General features: G+C 39.5%; 1 protein-coding gene across 1 annotated transcript; it reads right to left on the bottom strand.

Moving 5' to 3' along the window:
• Positions 1 to 522: 522 nt before the first annotated feature.
• Positions 523 to 19,160, bottom strand: fyna (FYN proto-oncogene, Src family tyrosine kinase a). Its single transcript, XM_054614639.1, has 12 exons — positions 19,066 to 19,160; positions 11,901 to 12,157; positions 9,758 to 9,854; positions 8,432 to 8,530; positions 8,119 to 8,222; positions 7,420 to 7,569; positions 7,112 to 7,276; positions 6,128 to 6,307; positions 5,632 to 5,708; positions 4,859 to 5,012; positions 3,110 to 3,241; positions 523 to 2,070 (listed from the first exon to the last, which is right to left on the bottom strand). The coding sequence occupies exons 2-12, from the start codon at positions 12,145 to 12,147 to the stop codon at positions 1,862 to 1,864; spliced, it is 1,614 nt and encodes a 537-aa protein (XP_054470614.1). The 5' UTR covers positions 12,148 to 12,157; positions 19,066 to 19,160; the 3' UTR covers positions 523 to 1,861.
• Positions 19,161 to 20,094: the final 934 nt, after the last annotated feature.

Here is a 20,094-nt window from a genome sequence, read left to right as displayed (position 1 = left end):
ACGGCTCAGCTGCATCCAATCAGAGACAAGAATGTAGTGTTTATGTTGCTCATCCAGATTGGCCTAGAAAGATTATCTGAAGATACTATTCAAAAGTAGAGTCTTAGTCCTGGAATTGATTTGTTAAAATGATTCCCTAGAAATATTGCTCGGTTATAGGAATAACAAGGAAACAGGAGCTTTGATACATTAAAGCTATACTACTTGAATGACTAACATACTATATTCACATACAATTCCACAAAGAAAGTGAATGTTTAATCAGAACTGAATTCCAAACAATTAAAAAGCTGAAGTCATGATGAAAAATGTACAATGAACACAAATTGAATAGGTAATAAATTCATGTTAAAATCATGTTGTCCTTGTGACAAGTCAACAGTCAGTCGTTTCAGCTACACTTAAATAACTTTAAGATTTGTTCGGTTAAGTTTCTCGTGTTGCTGCATGTTCCCTGAAGACAGTTAGCCGTCAGCTTTAAAACCAGTCACTGACAAGTGGTGAGTCCACAGGACGGTGGGGGCAAGATTTTTTTATTTCAAAACCAAGATGTGTACAAGTAACAGACAGAGACAATAAATAATGTAGAGACCAAAACATGTTCTGTATATCTACTGAATCAAGGCAAACAAAGTGATATAAAAACAGTTTTTTGCTCACCTTTCCATCTTTAAAAAGCAACTTAAATACGGACAGAAATGGTGTATTGTCCTGGAATGCACACAGTGAGAGGTTTGACACTTGAGGATGATTAAATGTCATACAGAATAGCAGATTTCCCTGGAGAAAACCCCCCCCCCACACAGAATTCTGTAATCTTAACACATACAACTGCTGAAATGTTGAGCAAAATAATACGTTTGGTCTCGTAAACATGTTATTTCCGGATACACATTATGGAGGGACAAACACAGATCACTTCCTTTATTCCCGTCAAGTGGCAGTTTGTTTGTTGTTTGGCTGCTGAAGCGAAAAGACACAAATTCTTACACAGCCGGCTGCCATACATTAATGCAACATACATTTTAAAATATTGCCAGTACAATAAGCAATCAGCCCAAGAATAGTTGCAATTGAAGAGGAAGTCAGCCTCCTTTTCAACTACAAGACGCTGAACTAAAAGTCACTTTAAGCCGATCTAGAACTCATTGGCAGAAGCTGAAATGGGATGAATGCACTTAATATTAGGGCAGATGCCATACAAGTTTGGGTGGAAGAGTCCATGATGCACTAAGTTAGTGTGTAGAAAGCATGAAGGCATTCTCTTACATTATAAGAATATTACTAAACATGAAAAGGCAAAAACAGGTGTTATAGTACATCTAAGTTCCTTGAGAAGAGGAGAGCAGTATCCTTATGTTCACCTTGTAAAAAAGGTCAGTGGACTCCCAGAAAGTTTCTGAGATGCTTCGGTTCACGATGTATTTAACTATTACCATTCCTACAATTATTATGTCACGATTATTTGTGAGCCTCACACGTTTTTCTACGAGTCGTAAATCTGAATTAACTTTGACCTTCAATTAAAAAAAAAAAATCCACACATTTCCAAAATATCAAAAGTAATATAAAAGGAAACAAAAAAAGAGATAAGTAAACAAGCAATTGTATTTACACTACATACAAGTTACATAACATGACTCGCAGTCATATTTAACTCCTCGTTCATCTCAGCACCCCCTCCCACCTCCAAAACATCCTTTGATTTGATAGTCACTATGCTGTCAAAACAGCAGCTGTCCCAGTGAAGCTTGGAAGTCAAGAAGTCAGTCAATGAGCTTTGAATCGAGAGAGAAAAGGTGGAGTTCGGCTCCCTCTGGTGGGAAGCCGGTGAAATGACATGAGATGAGGTCAGCGGCGCTCAGAGATTATCCCCCGGCTGGTACTGAGGCTCAGTGGCAGTGAAGTAGTCCTCCAAAAAGGCCTGTAGGTACTCAAAGGTGGGCCTCTCCTCCGGGTCTTTCTTCCAGCACTGCACCATCAGCTCGTGCAGGGATGAGGGGCAGTCCTGCGGGCACGGCATCCGGTAGCCTCGCTCCACCTGCTCCAGCACCTCACGGTTGTTCATACCTGGAGAGAGGAACACAGAGAAATGAAGGCCAATGTGGCTGAAAACTCATCTTTCTAATAAGAACCTCACATCACTGTCTCAGTTTAATTGCCTTCTTCATGAGCTGTTTCATTTAAAAAAAAAAAAAATGGATGAGGTTTTTGCCTTCACAGAAACAATGTCAGGACATTTAACAGCAGAAAGAATAACTGAATGCATTTAAAGAAAACAATACAAACACAAATTTAGTGAAAAGAATGAAGACCAAAAATACTGCTGAAAGCTCTAAAAGCTAAAGTGGACCTTTGAGTTTAGATTATTTTGGTAACAAAATGTATACTGTTCCAAAAGGTCAACAATTAACTTTCATGCTTGATAATAGAATGGACTCAAAATGACTCTATTAAGAAGTAAGTAGAGACCAACTAAGACTAGATTTTTGAGACAGATTCTGAAATAGATAGATAAGAGTTGAAAAAGTGTTTCTTACAAACACATTAAAAACAAACCCCTGACTCCACCTGCCATACATTGCATTTGATGTATGTACCGGTTATGTTTTTAAAATGTTCTGAAGTTCACCATTATGATGTTTCATTTTTACAATGTTTCATTTCTCTGAAACGTACTGTTATATTGTTTCTCTAGTATATCTTTCATTCAATAGTATTCTGATCTGTTTTTTTATTTGTTAGTTGCTTTCTGGAGCCAGGCACAAACAGATTTAAAATCATTGTACTAGTTAAATAAGTAAGCTTTTTCTTCTTCACTGATATTCTGAACCTCCTTTTAAAGCCTAATATATGATATCAAAATGTGTATAGCAGATAAGAACAAATTCATTTCACAAGTTCATGCAGTCCTCTGGGAACGTTGCTCTGCATTATGCATTATGCAAAATGTAATATACGTTATGCAACATGCTGCTCTTTTTTTAGCTGGCTAGTGTCACAGCAGACTCAAACACTCTCACGCACTCTGCATTAATGAAATATAAGCAATCCTCTGGAGTTGAGGAGTGATTATATAATCAAAAGATCCACATAGCTACTCACTCACCTGGATAGGGCACTCTGCCCTTGGTCACCAGCTCTGTCAGCAGTATGCCAAATGACCACACGTCTGACTTGATGGTGAATTTCCCGTAGAGAGCAGCCTCAGGAGCAGTCCACTTTATCGGAAACTTTGCACCTATAAGAAATAAAAATATGTGATTTTTATTTTTCAAATAAATAGAAATAAAGCTACAACATTTACCAAAACTGAAGGAGTAAGTAGGTCAGTCTTCTCTGTGTGAATATCTTCCTTCATCTGTGATTTCATTAGTACAGAGACATGAGGACGTAATAACATCCCAATAGGGAAAGAAACCGGAACAATTCCATTATCTCTCTCAGCGTCAGTTTGCACTTGGCCCAAGATGAACAAGTAAATATTTAAATTGCTAACAAATGAGTGACTGAACATGTTGACAGAGTGACTAACGGAGTCTGGAAGTCCTCCTGGTGTAGTTCACATCTGCCAAAACAATCAGGGGAACAAAAGTGTTTGAGTGTTTCAGGGCAGGGCTTATTGCTCAAGTACACTTATTCCTCATCCTTCCAATGAGATACACAGCAACAGATTCAGTTTTTGATAGAACATGTGCTCATCTGTCTTAAATCCTGCAGGGCACCCTTGTACACATTTGATACTCTGTTGTCTTTGTGCCATGCTACAACCACATGTGCTTCTGTTTTCCACTGGTGTCAAGAAAAAAAGCATTCCTGCTCATTTTCTGCTCTTATTCTGAGAGTAGTGTGTGTGTGTGCACATGTGTGTTTAGAATGCATCTTGGAATTAAATAAATGGAATAAGTCGTCTGCCAGGCCGCTAACTTATTACACTGATGTTGAGGTTTTCAGAAGGGGACAAAGAGAGTACTACAAAACAGATACACAAGTCACAAAAGAATCTCTATTACAGCAAAGTCCTGCTAAGAAATGTCCAGACTGGGACCAATAGATTAAACGTTTTCTCTTTAAAAAGGCGGCTGCCGGTTGCTGCAGCTTTTTTTAGGTTCAAAATTAGCCTAGCTATAAGATAAGTACTTATTAAATGGAAATTTACACAATACTAATTCGTTTAAAATGCTACACAAGTTATAATTTAGTCACTCAATGTTACATGTTACACAAGGTACTAGATTAACCAAGTGGCAAAACGAACGTTAGCTGTAAGCTTGCTAATATATGAGTAAAAGTGTTGCATAATGTGGTTGGCAAATTTTGTCATGACACTTGATTAGAATGATGTTTAACAGCATCTATATACATCTATTCACAATGCAGATAATAATATCCACAGGAAGTGCAAGTCACACAGAATTTAATTGTGTATTGTGTCTGTGTTTTCAGATTCAGAGTTATGACTCCTAAAAGGGGTTGGATTTTGATGCAAATTGGTTCTATGGGTTTTAAAGTACCTTAACTGACACCATGCTAACGTCCTAAGAAGCAAATTCATCTATATATGCATTTATAAATGAAACAAAGTCATGCCTACATGTACAAAATATGTTATTATGGAAGTTATGTCACAGCTTGTGATGCTACAGTGACTGTGTATTTACATAGTTGATTGCGTTTGATTGGACCGTGCTAGAGACGTTTCCTAGCAAACAATTACCTAAGTCTTTACAAGTTCCATTTAGTAAATCAGTAGTTTGAAACTGGCAAGTAGTTGTATAGGAAAAACATGGAAAAGGTTTTTCAAAAAAACTAAGATGTATTTATGAAAAGCTGGTGCAACCCAACCAAGCAGTCATACCTTGTCTTGCTGTGTATTCATTGTCCTCAATGAGCCTGGCCAGACCAAAGTCAGCTATCTTACACACCAGACTTTCTCCGACTAGGATGTTGGCAGAGCGCAGGTCTCTGTGGATGTAGTTCATCCTCTCAATGTATGCCATGCCTGCTGCCACCTGGGAAATTGAGTTATTTTTTTCCAGTGAACATCGTATCACTTAACAGTGTCAAAGTGAATAACTCTGTGCTAGGCAAGATGTGTTAGTAGTCTAACAACCATTTTATGAGCCGCAAAAACGGCTCTGCAATAGAGAGGATAATCTCTTCACTGAAAGCCCCATAGATCTGTCATGTCTGCAAAATAAACTCCAGCTTCAGGTAGGATTACTTATCGACTCACAGGAAGTGATGAATTACAGCTTGGAACAAAATAACTGCAGTGATTGACTGCTGCAATTGTAATTCTAAATCACTAATTTTAGATTATTTGTTTTCCATTTTGTCTTCAAATAAATTCATCACAGACCAGCCAAACTGGTGAGTTTAAACTTTTGAAATACTAACATTTTGGCCTGCTAAAATGAGGGGTTGCCTGATGAAACTGTAAACCCTTGCTTAAAATCAAGATGGAAACGGTTGAAATTATGTGACAAAAAGCTTATATAAATAAATACTTAACGGCTGGAGATGATTAAAGGGAATAAAGCTCCTAACCCTAAAATCTCTTTCAGAGTGCTCTGGTAACACATCCAAAGTGTACAGCATCAAGAATTGACATCATTTTGAGCAGCGTACCTGAGCTGCCATGTCCACTAGATTTGGCAGTTTGAGGCTTCGTCCTTCTCCATCTTTGAGGAAGTCAAGCAAACTCCCTAAAATAAAATGAAGGAAAATGAGTTAGGTAATGTTGTCTCATATTGGCTTCAGCTGACAGATTTTCCCAAATTGGGTTCAAAACGAGAAAAGTACAACATTGCAACTAATGTGACATAAATTCTGGGATACCTGCCAAATGTTACACTTGGCTCACACATTAATTTGTTATTAAATATATCAGAGAATCTCTTTTTTCTGAAGTCACTCCTGTACAACCACAAGTTGTGTTTGTATCATTGTAATAAATTGTATTTGTTACAGTATAGTGACGTGACCATACTATGAAGTAGGACACATAACTGTACTGTCCATGCAGATGCATGAATTATGTACATACTGTGTAGGTGTATGCACATATCCATGTATGTAATATTCATAGTGTCTTTTTTACGTGTCAGTTTAAAATAGCATCTACCTTTGCACATGTACTCAGTGACGATGTAGATGGGTTCTTCGGACACCACGGCGTAGAGCTGCACCAGCTTGTCGTGTCGGAGCTTCTTCATGATCTGAGCCTCCTCCAGGAAGGACTCTGGGGACATGGTGCCAGGCTTCAGGGTCTTCACCGCAACCTTGGTGGTTCCATTCCACGTGCCTGACATGAAAAAAAAAAAGGTTTTCAAGAGTAATTCCCTGGAGGTTAGTGACTGGCATTTCATCAGGATTTCATTTTCAACAGGAGATATTCACCGTTCGAAAAAGATGCGGCATAGTTTGACAAAGTGAAATGTGAGAGGTCTGAAGAGACATGAAAGTACATGAAAGTAATATGTAACTTAAATCTACTGTGGTTATCTATCAGTTTTGTGATTTTTTATCACTTGTGTTAGTTTAAATAAAGTATAACACAGATAATTGACAACAAACAGTGGCTGAAGGTTGCTCAAGTACAGACCTTAGTGAGGCATAGTGTGGGGCAACAATCATACAAATCCAATTAAATTCTATGAAATAATAAAAGTATCAATGACATAGAATATGGGAGACTAACTATGATCTGAGTGTATCAAACTTACATGCAATTTTAGCATCCACTACCCATTGTCGAATTAAGTTTTACTGAAGCCATCTGAACTATAACAGCATGTGTCTGAACCTAATTGGACATAACAAATACCATATACAGGTTTGAACTGGTCTTAAAGTCGTTAGAGATCCTGAATCCAAGCTGAAATCATGGGAAGTTAAAAAATCTTATTCCAGTCCAAAAGGAAACTGAGATTCAACAGAGATGAAAATTCCTAAATGAAATCACTCAAAGCAAACACTCCTCCCTCTGGGTTACATTAACTGGGTGTTAGTTTGAAATGATCCAACACATGCAGTATGTTTAGCAACACCGCCCACAGCTGTCCAAAGCTTCATTTTTGCCAAAAGAGGACGCCAAAAAGATACGCACCCATCCAGACCTCTCCAAACTGGCCGTTGCCGAGACGTTTGATGAGCTGCAGTGACTCCCGCGGGATCTCCCACACGTCTTTGGTTTTGACGGACAGGTCGGTCAGACGAGGCATGCCTTTGTGGCACGGTACTATCAGTCGGCAGCACAGCCCTGCAGCCCTGGCTGGATTAACCACGCAGTGTGATTTTAAATGATGGTAAAGTAGTACAAAACCATATGACATTTTAATTTTAAGGGAGGGGGAAGCAGACACAGATCCTTTATGACAGGGACGTTTTGCAAATCCCCCATTACTGTAGTCTTACCAGAGTAGTGTTGCACTAGCTGCTGGAGTGTCTCAAATTGGGCCCTGGTGGTGATGTAGTAGCCTCCACTGTCCAACTTGCGAATCTTGTAGTGCTTGACATGGTCTCCCTTGACATCATCCCAGTCCTGGATGGAGAGAGAGTAGGCCCCTGGAACAGAGACAACACCGATTACGCTTGTGTGCAAAAGATTTAGGGCGATGAATGTGGAGCAACTGCATAGTTAATAACATCCATCCATCCATCCATCCATTTTCCGTAACCTGCTTATCCAGTTAAGGGTCGCAGGGGTGCTGGAGCCGATCCCAGCTGTCAATGGGTGAAGGCAGGGTTCACCCTGGACAGGGAACACCCTGGACAGGGTTCACCTGGACAGGTCTCCAGTCTGTCACAGGGCTGACATATAGAGACAGACAACCATTCACACCTACGGGCAGTTTAGAGTCTTCAATGCACCTAAGCTGCATGTCTTTGGACTGTGGGAGGAAGCCGGAGAACCCGGAGAGAACCCACGCTGACACAGGGAGAACATGCAAACTCCACACAGAAGGTTGTCCAGCCCGGGAATTGAACCCAGGCCCCTCTTGCTGTGAGGCGACAGTGCTAACTGCAAAGTTGGTCTGATGATTATATTTTAGGTGTGTCTATAAATAAACTTCTTCTTATGTCAGCATGTTAGATGCAGCTTGGTCAGAGTACCTTTGGTTGTTTCACTCTCACGGATGAGGAAAGTGCCTCTGGCGTTGCCGTTGGAGAGCAGTTGCCTCTCTGCATCCTTTCGGCCTAATTTACCAAAGTACCAGCTGCAGTGGGAAAAAAGAAAGAATCAAACTATGGAGTGTAATATTTGATTTAAACATCTTTTCCATTTTCTGACTTTTATTCTTACTGTACGCGCCTCTTTGACACAGTTTACAAAAGGTGGTGAGATGAGCTCTAAAATATTTATGATATGGGCTCTGCTGATGAAGCTGCCGTGTGTGCTCATTTATAAAGAAAAAGTTCAACTCACTCCTCAGCTTGGATTGAGTCCACTGGAGCAACATAATTGCTGGGAATGTAACCAGTTCCACCTGTAGTGAGAGAACGAGCCTCCCACCAGTCACCCTCACTGAGGAGAGAAGAATATAGAGAGATGGAGGATGGAGGCAGTTTGGAATAAACAGAGCAACCTTTTACACATTATACACAAAGGCACAAAAAAGCACTCAGTAGTGAATCAGATTTATTGTCTGTCCTGTCTCTGAGAGCCGGTAGAGAGCACAGAAAAACAAACTACAAATCAAGTTGTTTTTCTAGTGCGTGGGCCCCTGAAGCTTCAGTGAATCATCATCAACTGAAGTCACATGTACAAAAGTCATCCCTTATGATAGTCAAAATGTATCTTTGATAGTTTTCTTTTTATTACAAAAATGGGAGAAAACTTGTCTTTGGGGTTGGTCATGTTAAAAATGGGATATGGTTAAATCCAGATTTATGTAAGGGGAAAAACACATCGACATGGAAACAGTCTTAATCACAACATCGGCTCTCAGATGGGAAATGACCAACCCACAGCCCTGAAGCTTAGGAGCAGTTTCCACAAATATACTTAAAAACAGTTTTATTCTCTTTTGAAAATAAATGGGGGATATATACACAATAACTGCAGAATCATTGAAGTTTATATTAACCAACATGGCAAGTGAGGAGAATTTAAATTTCAGTTTGACTTTAAAATATAAGGTAAGGATCTATACAATTTGACACACCACATATGAATTGTGTAAAAGCAGAGCAATCCTGTCACTATTTCTACACAACAAATCTAACAATACATATTTCTTTTCTTCGATGTGATCTGTTGTGGAAGTGCCACTGAATCAAATAACTGAAAGAGCTGTATTTTAAGGTTTTAGCGAAGAGTACTTGGGGAGTAGTTAGTACACGTTTGGATATATGAGTCTTGGATCTTACTGCACGAGTTGTTTGAGAGTTTTGTTATAGTTTTGCTGTGGTTAGACATTGTTCCCATTTACTTCACTTCATAGAGACTTTTCACCATTTTTTGATACTCATTCGCCGTGAGTAAGGTTTTATTCAAAGGGTGAGTAATCTATATACAAATGGTCATTTTGTGGGTGAAGTAATCCTTTAAAACATGACAAGTCTGTCAGGCGTAACATGTAACATAACCCTCATAAACCGGGTCAGATCCATAACAAAAAGACCTGTTTCTTCTGTCTGTGTCATTTCTGTCCAAATGCAGCATTAAAACATTCACGACAGACATAAAACAGAAAGTTGGAAATCAACACCGCCACCCTAAATGCTGTCATGCAGATGTTTCCACACTTACGTGCTGTTTAGGATCTGGAACCTCTCCCCCTTTCTGAAGCTGAGGTCATCCTCAGTCCTGGCTTCATAGTCGTAGAGAGCAACAAACAGAGTCACCCCTGCAGGGAAACAAAAAGTGACATGTGGTGGTTAGAGTTAGGAGAGGTGAACTGTATGGATGAAGTATTATGTTTTTGATTTTAGCTGTGGTTGTATTGTTGGGTGAGTTCATCTGTCTCACACATGTGCTGCTTGTTATGTAATGGTAATAAGAATCACTGCCCTCTTCATTCATCGTTTCCTGCATCCCATCTGCTATTCTTTCATTTTAAATTAAAATTCTCACGATCTGTTTTATATTCCATGCATGTATATTATGCACTAGATACAATTTAGACAGATTACATTACATTACATTACAGTCATTTAGCAGATCTTCCAAATCTTCGGGATATTTATTTTTATGTCTTATTTTCAAACTAATCATGATTTATAATACCATATATTATTTCATAACTTACGTCTGTGGTATGGTAAATAATTGTTTTACATTATTTAGTTGCTTGTTATGCTTTTTGGGGGACTTTTCCCCCCTTGTGTATTAAATGATATTATTGTTATTGTTATTGAAGCCCTACAGAGTGCATTTGAATATTTCTGAAGGAGACTTGCGTTCATACCTTTTTGAGACCAGATTCCACCCATGACTTTAGCCCTACACAGAACTCCTTGTTTTGCACACAAAAAAAAGAAGTCTGACTCTAAACCTTATCAGACAGAGCATCTTTTAGGAACAGTTAATGCTGCCAATCAGCAATCAAATGTATCTGAACGACCCTGGAGTTTCCAAATCTAAAAAAATAAGCCCTAAACGATAAAATGATTTAATTTTCTGATTTGATCTGAAACGTCCCTGGACAGTCAGAGCCACAGTACTGCAATACAGTCCTGCTTCCCTGTGCAGTGACCTCTGAAGCACCCTACAATGACCACAAGTGTTCACTGTCACAGGGGGAGTCAGGTGAGGTTTCTGCTCGACTTTGTCCTAGTTTGGCTGTTGTTTGGAAGGTGTGTCTTCTTTTTCTTTTTACAGTCAGATGTGAATGTTGTTTACTTTCATTTCTTATTCATACAGCTGATGGTGCTTATGAGTGTTTATCTGTGCTTGGAAAAAAACAAAACTAAGTAGTTTACATCAAAGCAAGAAAGGCTGTTGATTTATGCATCACACTTGACATGTATCTTTAAGATCTTAAGTGAGACACTGTAACCAATGTAGTCCATTTCCCCACAATTCAGCACAATAACTGATCTTTCTGGTCGAGAAATGTGCTTCACAGAGCAGAGAAGTTAACTAAGGTCAATCTGTTTTCTATTCATTTCCAGGCAGTGGACATACATCTTCTGCAGAAGCATGAATTTATCACTGCACCACACTCGCACATGAAAAGAATCACTGAATTAAAAAAAAAGATCTTACATCTGAGATTACAACCTTGATGGAGTTCATTTGAGAGTGAAAACTTGCTATCAGACAAATCATGAATGCGGGTCAGTTAACATAGCAGACATTAGCCTTTTTATTGAATATTGGATGAAGGCCAGACAGTGAGTGGTCTTCAGAGAAGTTTACAGCTTTACAACTTAGACTGACATTTATTTCCCTTTTAATTGCTCCGTCTGAAATTTGACCCCCATTTAATGACAGCAACATATTTCAGAATAACAATGTCACCCTGTCTTAAAGGAACGGGTCGACATTTTGGGAAATAAGCTAATTTGCTTTCCTGCCGAGAATTAGAAGAGAAGTTCAATACCACTCTTATATTTGTATGGTTAAAATGAAGATTAGCTTAGCATAAAAAATAGAAACAAGAGGAAATAGCTGGCTGTGACCAAAGTTATTTCACCAAAAATAACTACATGGAGAGTTTAGGTTTTACATGGTAGTTTAAACACATTGAAAGTATTTAACATTGTGGCAATAATGCTAAATAAGTATTGCTTGCCATGGAATAAAGTATCACAAAATATTTGTTTTAAAACAGCAACACCCTTCAAAAACATGGACCTGCCAAACCCTACTAGTAACATAACGGCTGTCTTGCATTGTAACCATATCAGATGCTCCAAATATTTTTTTAAAAGATCTCCTTAAACCTCACCTGTTCCGCCCCGTGACCGAAGCGTCCCAGACTGCGAGGACGTGTGGACTCCTCCGAACACAGTCACCCCCTGTGTGGCGCCTGTGTGGAAGTTGTTGTAGTTGGGGATGGTGGTGACCCCGAAGCTGGGGTAGTGCTGCGGCGTGGGGTCGGACCCATAGCGGTACCCCGAGTTGTGTGAGACGCTGGTCTCCCGGTCATCAGTGAGTTTTGCTGCTTCTTTATCCTTACATTGGACACAGCCCATTCTCTACTCTCTGTGGGTGGAGAGAGAAAGAGACAGAGATGAAATTAGTACGTGGGTGAAATAATAGCTCAAAAGCCGTCTCCATTGGGGAAATTATGATACAATGTTCCATTATTTCAGAGCTTCCTCTGAGGGTTACAGAGAGTCTTCTTTCAATTAGGCTGAAATTAAACACGATACTTTAAACTCCATTACTAATCATACTTAGGAACGTAATGTGACAGAGCTGCAGTGTATCACTTTTGTAAATATGTGCATGGATATTTTATGCTGAGAATATCCTGCTTTCAACTTACCCAACACTATAAAAGAATTTAACAGCACTACTTATCATGGTTTACTTTTCCATCTAAGAATTTACACCCAGCCATTGCATTTACAAGCTGGCATGCACTTTATTTTTGTTTTCTTTACAAGGAGCCACACACCCATCTACAGATTCAGTTAAAACGCACAGAGAGGCCCTTAACGGCAAACCGCTCCCTGGCTCTACACAGAGTCTCATACGGAGGACCGGCCTCACTGAAGTTAAGCTAAACCAGTTTCTGTAATGAGTGAGGCGATCGGCTTTGCCAATTAAAAAAAAAAGAGCCTTACCGTCTTTAAAAGACCCAGTTAAACTGGTGCACATTTCAGCTCACCGTGCCCCCCCTTTAAGCCCTGAAAGCTCATGAAGCCACGGCTAGGAAGAGACCGCTGACAGCACTGTTGTCTTTCATCAGCACTAGTGGCCAGCTGAAGGCTAATTGGAAACACACTTGTTTACAGTCGCTGTGGATGGAGAGAAATGGTGCTTGGGGCAAACGGCAGTGTGGCAGGAGACGGAGGAGGAGGAGGAGGAGGAGGAGGAGGAGGAGGGGAAACTATCACATCACTCTTAACCTACGCTTAAAAGATTAAGATCCACATTAACAATACAGTCAGTCGACTCTTGGGTGGTGCCTCTTTTCTGTCAAGAGAGATTTATACAATAAGAAGAATGGTCATATTACTAAAAAAAAATGTGATAATGATAGAGCTGAAACAATTAGTCAGAAAATGAATAATAACAATTTCGCCATCAATTAATCCTTTCACGGTTCCAGCTTCTTAAATGTCCTGGATTTCTTAGTTATCTATAGTAAACTAAATCATTTTTAATGTGGGTCAGACTATTGGACAGACATTTTAAAATGTCAAACAGGATCTGGTAACTTGTGATGGGCATGTTTTAGATCATTTACTGTTATTTTATAGACCAAGAGGTGACAGCATAGCAAACCAAGATGTCCAATATGTCTTGAAAATGATCCTTTGTTATGAAACTAGTTTGCAGCCATCACATTACATTACATTACATTACAGTCATGTAGCAGACACTTTTATCCAAAGAGAGACAAGAAGTGTATTCAACATAGGTATTCAAGAGAACTACTAGTCACCAGAAGTCATAAGTGCATCTCCTTTCTTAAACAAGCATCTTAAAGCATAAACCAGAGCAAAAGTATAGTGCAGAGGCAAATTACTACGAAAACAATAATTGCAACAGACTAATACGAATATAATAAGTGCTACAAACTACTACGAATAGGATAAGTGCAGTAAACTAATACGAATTCAATAAGTGCAGCGAACTGATCACATGAGCTGCTGAAGAACACTGGAGCTTAATGGTTACAAGGAAAGCTACAGAGTATATGACCGACTTGCTTCAGGCCTGTTTAACATTTACCAGCCAGAAACCCGAATGCCTACATCAGAAAAAAGTGCAAACAGATGTGTCACTTGATGCGTGCTGCGAGCACTGCAACAGGGTCCAGGCAAATTTAAGAAAAGTATGTAGTTCAAGACTAAAATCTTGCATCAGTATTTAGCTTTGAAATTGAAGAAAATATTGCGGGTGCTCACATCTGTCATATCAAAAAGTCCATGATGCTTTGTTATCGTCTGTGGACTCAATGCTTGTGGCTACAGCAATAAGAAATAACTATTTTGTGATGTGGCAAGTATACAGTATATCTGTATGTGTTAAATGCAGCCAACAGGTACATGGCAGTATGGAATACATGCCAATACAGAATTCACCTCTTGTGCATTTTCAGTTTCTCAGACCTATATTTGCTCCACACTCATTAACTAACAGAAGAAAAGAGCCACTGCAGAGAGAAGGAGAATCACTGTGATCCATTACTGCCAATAAAACCCCATAAAATACCCAGAAGAAGAAGAAACGACCCGGCGGTAGCATTACAGTATTAGCCCAAAGACCAAAACTGTGAGAATACAGATTAAAATAAAAGGAGGAGGGCTGCTGAGTCTTTGGTAATCCTTCAAATAAACAATCTTCATGGACATTTATATTTACATCTTGTGGTATTTAAAACACATGTCACTACAGTATGGCAGGTATATTAAAATAAAAAATAAAACACAAGTTGAGCCTACAGTTTCCATTTAGGGGGAAAGGCATTCAAAAAGAGTCGAAATAAGAAAAATGAAGTCTGTTTACTATCGTAACATTAACGCAACATTTTCTGGAGCTACCAAAGAATTGATCAATTAGTCAAGACAAAATTGCAAAAGATAACCCACAGTTATCCAGTCCAGATAGCTACATATTCAAATCTTTAACCGCTTTGGTGGAGACTCACAATATTAACAGAACTGACCAGAAAACAGGTAAAGTCTGATTTCTGGTAGATCTTCACTTTAACTGCAGTGATTGAAATGAAAATAGCTCTTCATCTTACTCCTGGAGGGAGATCTCACCTCGTCGTTCAGCCTGTGGGGATTATGAAATTCTTCCTGCTCTTGAAGTTAAAAGACCAGGGACTACCACGGCTTTAACATATCTGTAGGCCAGCTTGTATTGTTTATAAACTTATGTTACCTTTGTGGTATTGATTTTTTTCTGTTTGCACAGTGTTTGCTCAGTAAACATTTGCATATGAAATCATATATGTGATGGGACTGTAGTTTCTGGATAAGGGCTATAAAAAATACTTTTAGCACGAATTACCAATCCCCGCCCTAGAAATAATAGAAAGATTCAGATGATGACATTGCAGCCACCGGGCTTGCTCCTTGCCTGGGTATCATATGACCACCTCAGCCTGCAATAACACTCCTCACACTATTTCCGTACCTAAATGAACAGCCTGCCTCGTAGAGGACCGAACTGGGGACAGGATTGTCGCTACGTGGTGTGTTGTTGTTGTTGTAACAGTTAATAGCAAAAAGGCTGAGATGTGGAAGAGTGGGAGTACAGACAGAGCTGTCATATTAAAACTCCTCATCTTGATTGGTTCAAGATGTACTCTGAAATCTGATTTGATGTCTTGCCAAATCTGTTGAATGGTATTAGTCAAACCTGCCACAAGATTCCTTCACATCAGGAAGTGAAGAATGGAAAGACATGAAGACACAATATTATCTTAACACAAAGTAACAGGAAAGGGTTAGTGACACTACATCAATCCCAGCTCATGGGCTCAACTGAAAATTAATTTCCCTAAACAGCGGCCTTTATTTTGATGCTGAACTAGCACAAGTGTTAATCATCTACAGTAACACAGAGAGCTGGGAGCCATAATGACATTTTCTGTCATTTATAGTCTGCGAGATCAATAAAGTAAATTAAAAGGACAGACATGTCAGGGTCGCACAGCGTGACTGATGGATTACACAGCAGTCAGGCCTGAGAAACAGACATATGTGCGGTCTGAAAAAAACAAGAAATGTGGACTGCTATAACAATAAAGAGCTCTGTGTTAATTCATTATAGAGCTGCAATAGTCTATAATAATAATAACAAAAATAGACAACAGACAAAACAGACTACTAAACAAAAAATGGCATTATATACTTTTCAATGAAATGCTTTGTTTTATCTGACCACCAAGATAAGCAGCTAATTCTGACATTTAAGAAGAAGGAGCCCAGGAATTCTTGTCATTTCTGCTTGAAAAATAACTCCAATGAGAACACACTATTTAACCTTTGAAATTTGACTTACAAATTGTGCTCAATGGGTAATCACATCTAAGAGAGCCTTCTTTATCTAACCCAGATGAACTCGCACATCTCCACAGCGTACAATCATTTTGCAATTCAACACAGCCATTTAACAAGACAAGCTCTGTTCCATTTGAAGTGCGGGGGGTCCCTTTACACTCAGATCATTGACATGGCACAAAACAAGGTCAAACATACCACACCCTGCCTACTGATGCCGCACTCGCAACCACCTTTTTCAACTCTGAAATACAACTTTCTGTTCATTCAGCAAAGAAAAGACGTCAAAGAGGATCATTTTTTTCTGTTGTGTGGCATTTGAATGCGTATAAAACTCACTTCTGTGTTTGCTGGATTTGGTACAACTGTGACAATCCGTCCTTATGGCTGCCGTTCTCTGAATAGTTACAATATTTGCTTGTGTTGGACAACTGAGTTCATTCAGTGTATCAACAACAAGACAATGGCATCATTTCACTCTGCTACAAGATTATCTGTACAATGAGACACAGTGTTAAAGCATTCAAAGCATTCTTCTCGCACTGAATGAACAGAGCTGGTTACAAAACCCACAGCTGAGCTTCATACAGTATGTACGTGTGGGTTTAAGCCTCAACTGTGTTTTAGTGTCACAATGTTCACAGTTAAGTATGTTGAGTCATGTTGTTAAATCACAGAGCCCATTGTAAATGCTCATTCAGTCAGTGAGATGTGTGACTAGTAGATGAATATTTTCCAAATGGCAGAAAAGGGCATATTAGAAAAACATGATTCTCCTTTCCCCCCCAACAAACAGGAACATATTCCTGATGCTTCTGCCTGTCACTCTCAACTCTGTTTTATTAAATGGTTCTTTCCAGATCTCGTGCCAGTGGAGGGCAATGGTCGATGTACGAATCCACTGGAAATAATGATGTGGTGGGTCTACAGCAATGGAGATTTGGAGAGTGGAGGTTTTCTGGTTGTACTGAATAGTTGTTAGAAAACTGAGAGCTGTATGTAGAGCATCAACAAATCGATAAGTAGATGAAGAAAACGCTAGCTGGCAACTATTTTGAGGACGAAGTTATCTGAATACTAAGCAAAACTCTGGTGTCAGATTCTCCAATGTGATTATTTGCGCCTCTTCTTTGTTTTATAGCATTATAAACTGAATACGTTTGTATTTTGGATTGCTGGTCGCACTAAACAATACATTTGAATCTGTCATGTAGGACTCTGGGATAACACTCCAGGATGGATATTTTTGTAACCTAGTAATTATTCGATTAATCAATATCAGAAAACAGTGAAACTAGAGCCCAAGGTGATGCCCTCAAATTATTTGTTTTGTCTGATCAACAGTCCAAACCCTAAAAATATTCAGTTTACAATTATGTTCAGCTTCAGCTACAATCAACTTCAGAAATGTCAATCAAATCAATTAACTAATTGTTGCAGCTCTAAATGAAAATAACCATTAGTTGCAGCTCTACTGTGGTTGTGTGTGTGTGATGTCTGCTGACTGACAGACAAACAGCAAAACAACTACTAGATAGCGTGTAAATGAACACATTTTAGTTTAACCTAAGTAATCTTTTAACCCCCTCCTGGGCTAAATATTTCACCTTTGTGATGACATCAATTGAACCTAAAATCCTAACGTCACGAGTAGCAGCTTATGAGACAGTGTGACATATAAGTAGGCTAAACTGTATGGACAGAAAGAGCCTGAAGGGGAATATATATGGTCCATCAACCTTAATATGCAACTCCTTTCATTCAGAATTCATACACATCACGCACGCCAGAGGTGTAGTCATTCATGGAGCAATGACAGGATGAATACTCAGAGCTTCAGGCTGCAAACCAACACACAAATACACAACTACTGCCTAGCCTAACTTATTACACATGGATAAAACAGAGGCTTTGGCTTTCAGCATCCACTGCCTGCATCATCCCCTGTGTTTGCCAGCAAGATGGATGGCTGCCCCTCCACACACATCAGATAACCCAATTAGGACAGCTTTAATTGGATATTTAACAGCGTGGCAATGCAATTAGCTCAAATCATATGACCATTATTAGGGGGTGAATGCCTGCAGGGCCATGGTGGCGTTCATGTGTGTGTGTGTGTGTGTGTGTGTGTGTGTGTGTGTGTGTGTGTGTGTCTGTGTGTGTGTGTCTGTGTCTGTGTGTGTGTGTGTGTGTCTGTGTGTGTGTGTGTGTGTGTGTGTGTGTGTGTGTGTGTGTGTCTGTGTGTGTGTGTGTGTGTGTGTGTCTGTGTGTGTGTGTGTGTGTGTCTGTGTGTGTGTGTGTGTGTGTGTGTGTGTGTGTGTGTGTGTGTGTGTGTGTGTGTGTGTCTGTGTGTGTGTGTGTGTGTGTGTGTGTGTGTGTGTGTGTGTGTGTGTGTGTGTGTGTGTGTCTGTGTCTGTGTGTGTGTGTGTGTGTGTGTGTGTGTGTGTGTGTGTGTGTGTGTGTGTGTGTCTGTGTGTGTGTGTGTGTGTGTGTGTGTGTGTGTGTGTGTGTGTGTGTGTGTGTGTGTGTGTGTGTGTGTGTGTGTGTGTGTGTGTGTGTGTGTGTGTGTGTGTGTGTGTGTGTGTGTGTGTCCTCAGTGGTCAGCTCTTCTCTGCAGCGCATCCATCCCTGTTACTGCTGCAACACAACAGCCTCCTCTCTCCACAACCACAGCACTGTTAGAGACCTCCATCCGTCAGAACATCCACCTCCACCTGCAGGATGACTGGTCTGACTGCATCGACAGACTGGTGTTATTGTATCTCCTCTCTCTCTCTCTCTCTCTCTCTCTCTCTCTCTCTCTCTCTCTCTCTCTCTCTCTCTCTCTCTCTCTGTAGAGATGAATCCACGCAGACAGGACGAGGCTGTGCACCATTGAAACAGGAGAGAGACAGAGAGACAGAGAGACAGAGAGAGCGTTCTTACCGCAGGAGATCAGATTAATCCATTAATCCATTAGTGTGCAGAGGCCCTTCGTGTTCTGCTCTCTGTGTGTTTCCTTCACATTAGGAGAGAATAGAGGTCCGTCCTGCTCCAGATGATGACGACCAGCCAAGCTCACAACAATAACAGAGCTGTTTCCGGTTCACCCTGTCAGAATAAAGCTGTTAGTCTCATATGAGAGTATTGTTATGCAGCAATAGAATAAATAACCCATGCTGTCATAATGCAGGTTTCACCACATGAGTATGATTATGTTGAGCACGCTCAGTGCATGCTTTCTAAAGGACTAACTTCTGTGCTTTTATTTTGACCTGCAAGTTCCGTTTTACTTTCCGGTTTATCTCCTGACGTCATGACGCAGCTGTGACGTGTGATGCGGTTCCACACCGACACAGAGCTGTGATTGACAGCTCTCTCCTCCAGTAACAGACCACAGTGCTGGTGGGACTGGAACACAGAGTGTGATATTATATTATTATTATTATTATTATTATATTTCCTTTATTGGGGGAAATACACATACTATACAACTACACAGACAATAAATACACATACTATACAACTACACAGACAATAAATACACATACTATACAACTACACAGACAATAAATACACATACTAAATACATACTATACAACTACACAGACAATAAATACACATACTATACAACTACACAGACAATAAATACACAGACAATAAATACATACTATACAACTACACAGACAATAAATACACATACTATACACTACACAGACAATAAATACACATACTATACAACTACACAGACAATAAATACACATACTATACAACTACACAGACAATAAATACACATACTATACAACTACACAGACAATAAATACACATACTATACAACTACACAGACAATAAATACACATACTATACAAATACACAGACAATAAATACACATACTATACAACTACACAGACAATAAATACACATACTATACAACTACACAGACAATAAATACACATACTATACAACTACACAGAC

Source organism: Anoplopoma fimbria, chromosome 15, assembly GCF_027596085.1.
Source record: "Anoplopoma fimbria isolate UVic2021 breed Golden Eagle Sablefish chromosome 15, Afim_UVic_2022, whole genome shotgun sequence".
Classification (NCBI taxonomy): Eukaryota; Metazoa; Chordata; class Actinopteri; order Perciformes; family Anoplopomatidae; genus Anoplopoma; species Anoplopoma fimbria.
The sequence above is the reverse complement of the archived record's forward strand: the minus strand, read 5'-3'. Positions and strand labels throughout refer to the sequence as shown.

Excerpts from the sequence above, each read along its gene's own strand:
- fyna (XM_054614639.1), bottom strand. The coding sequence starts at position 12,147 with ATGGGCTGTGTCCAATGTAAGGATAAAGAAGCAGCAAAACTCACTGAT. Across the intron at positions 7,570-8,118 it reads TGAGAGTGAAACAACCAAAG|GGGCCTACTCTCTCTCCATC; the intron begins GTACTCTGACCA and ends TCTCTGTTCCAG. Across the intron at positions 5,013-5,631 it reads TAGTGGACATGGCAGCTCAG|GTGGCAGCAGGCATGGCATA; the intron begins GTACGCTGCTCA and ends TCAATTTCCCAG.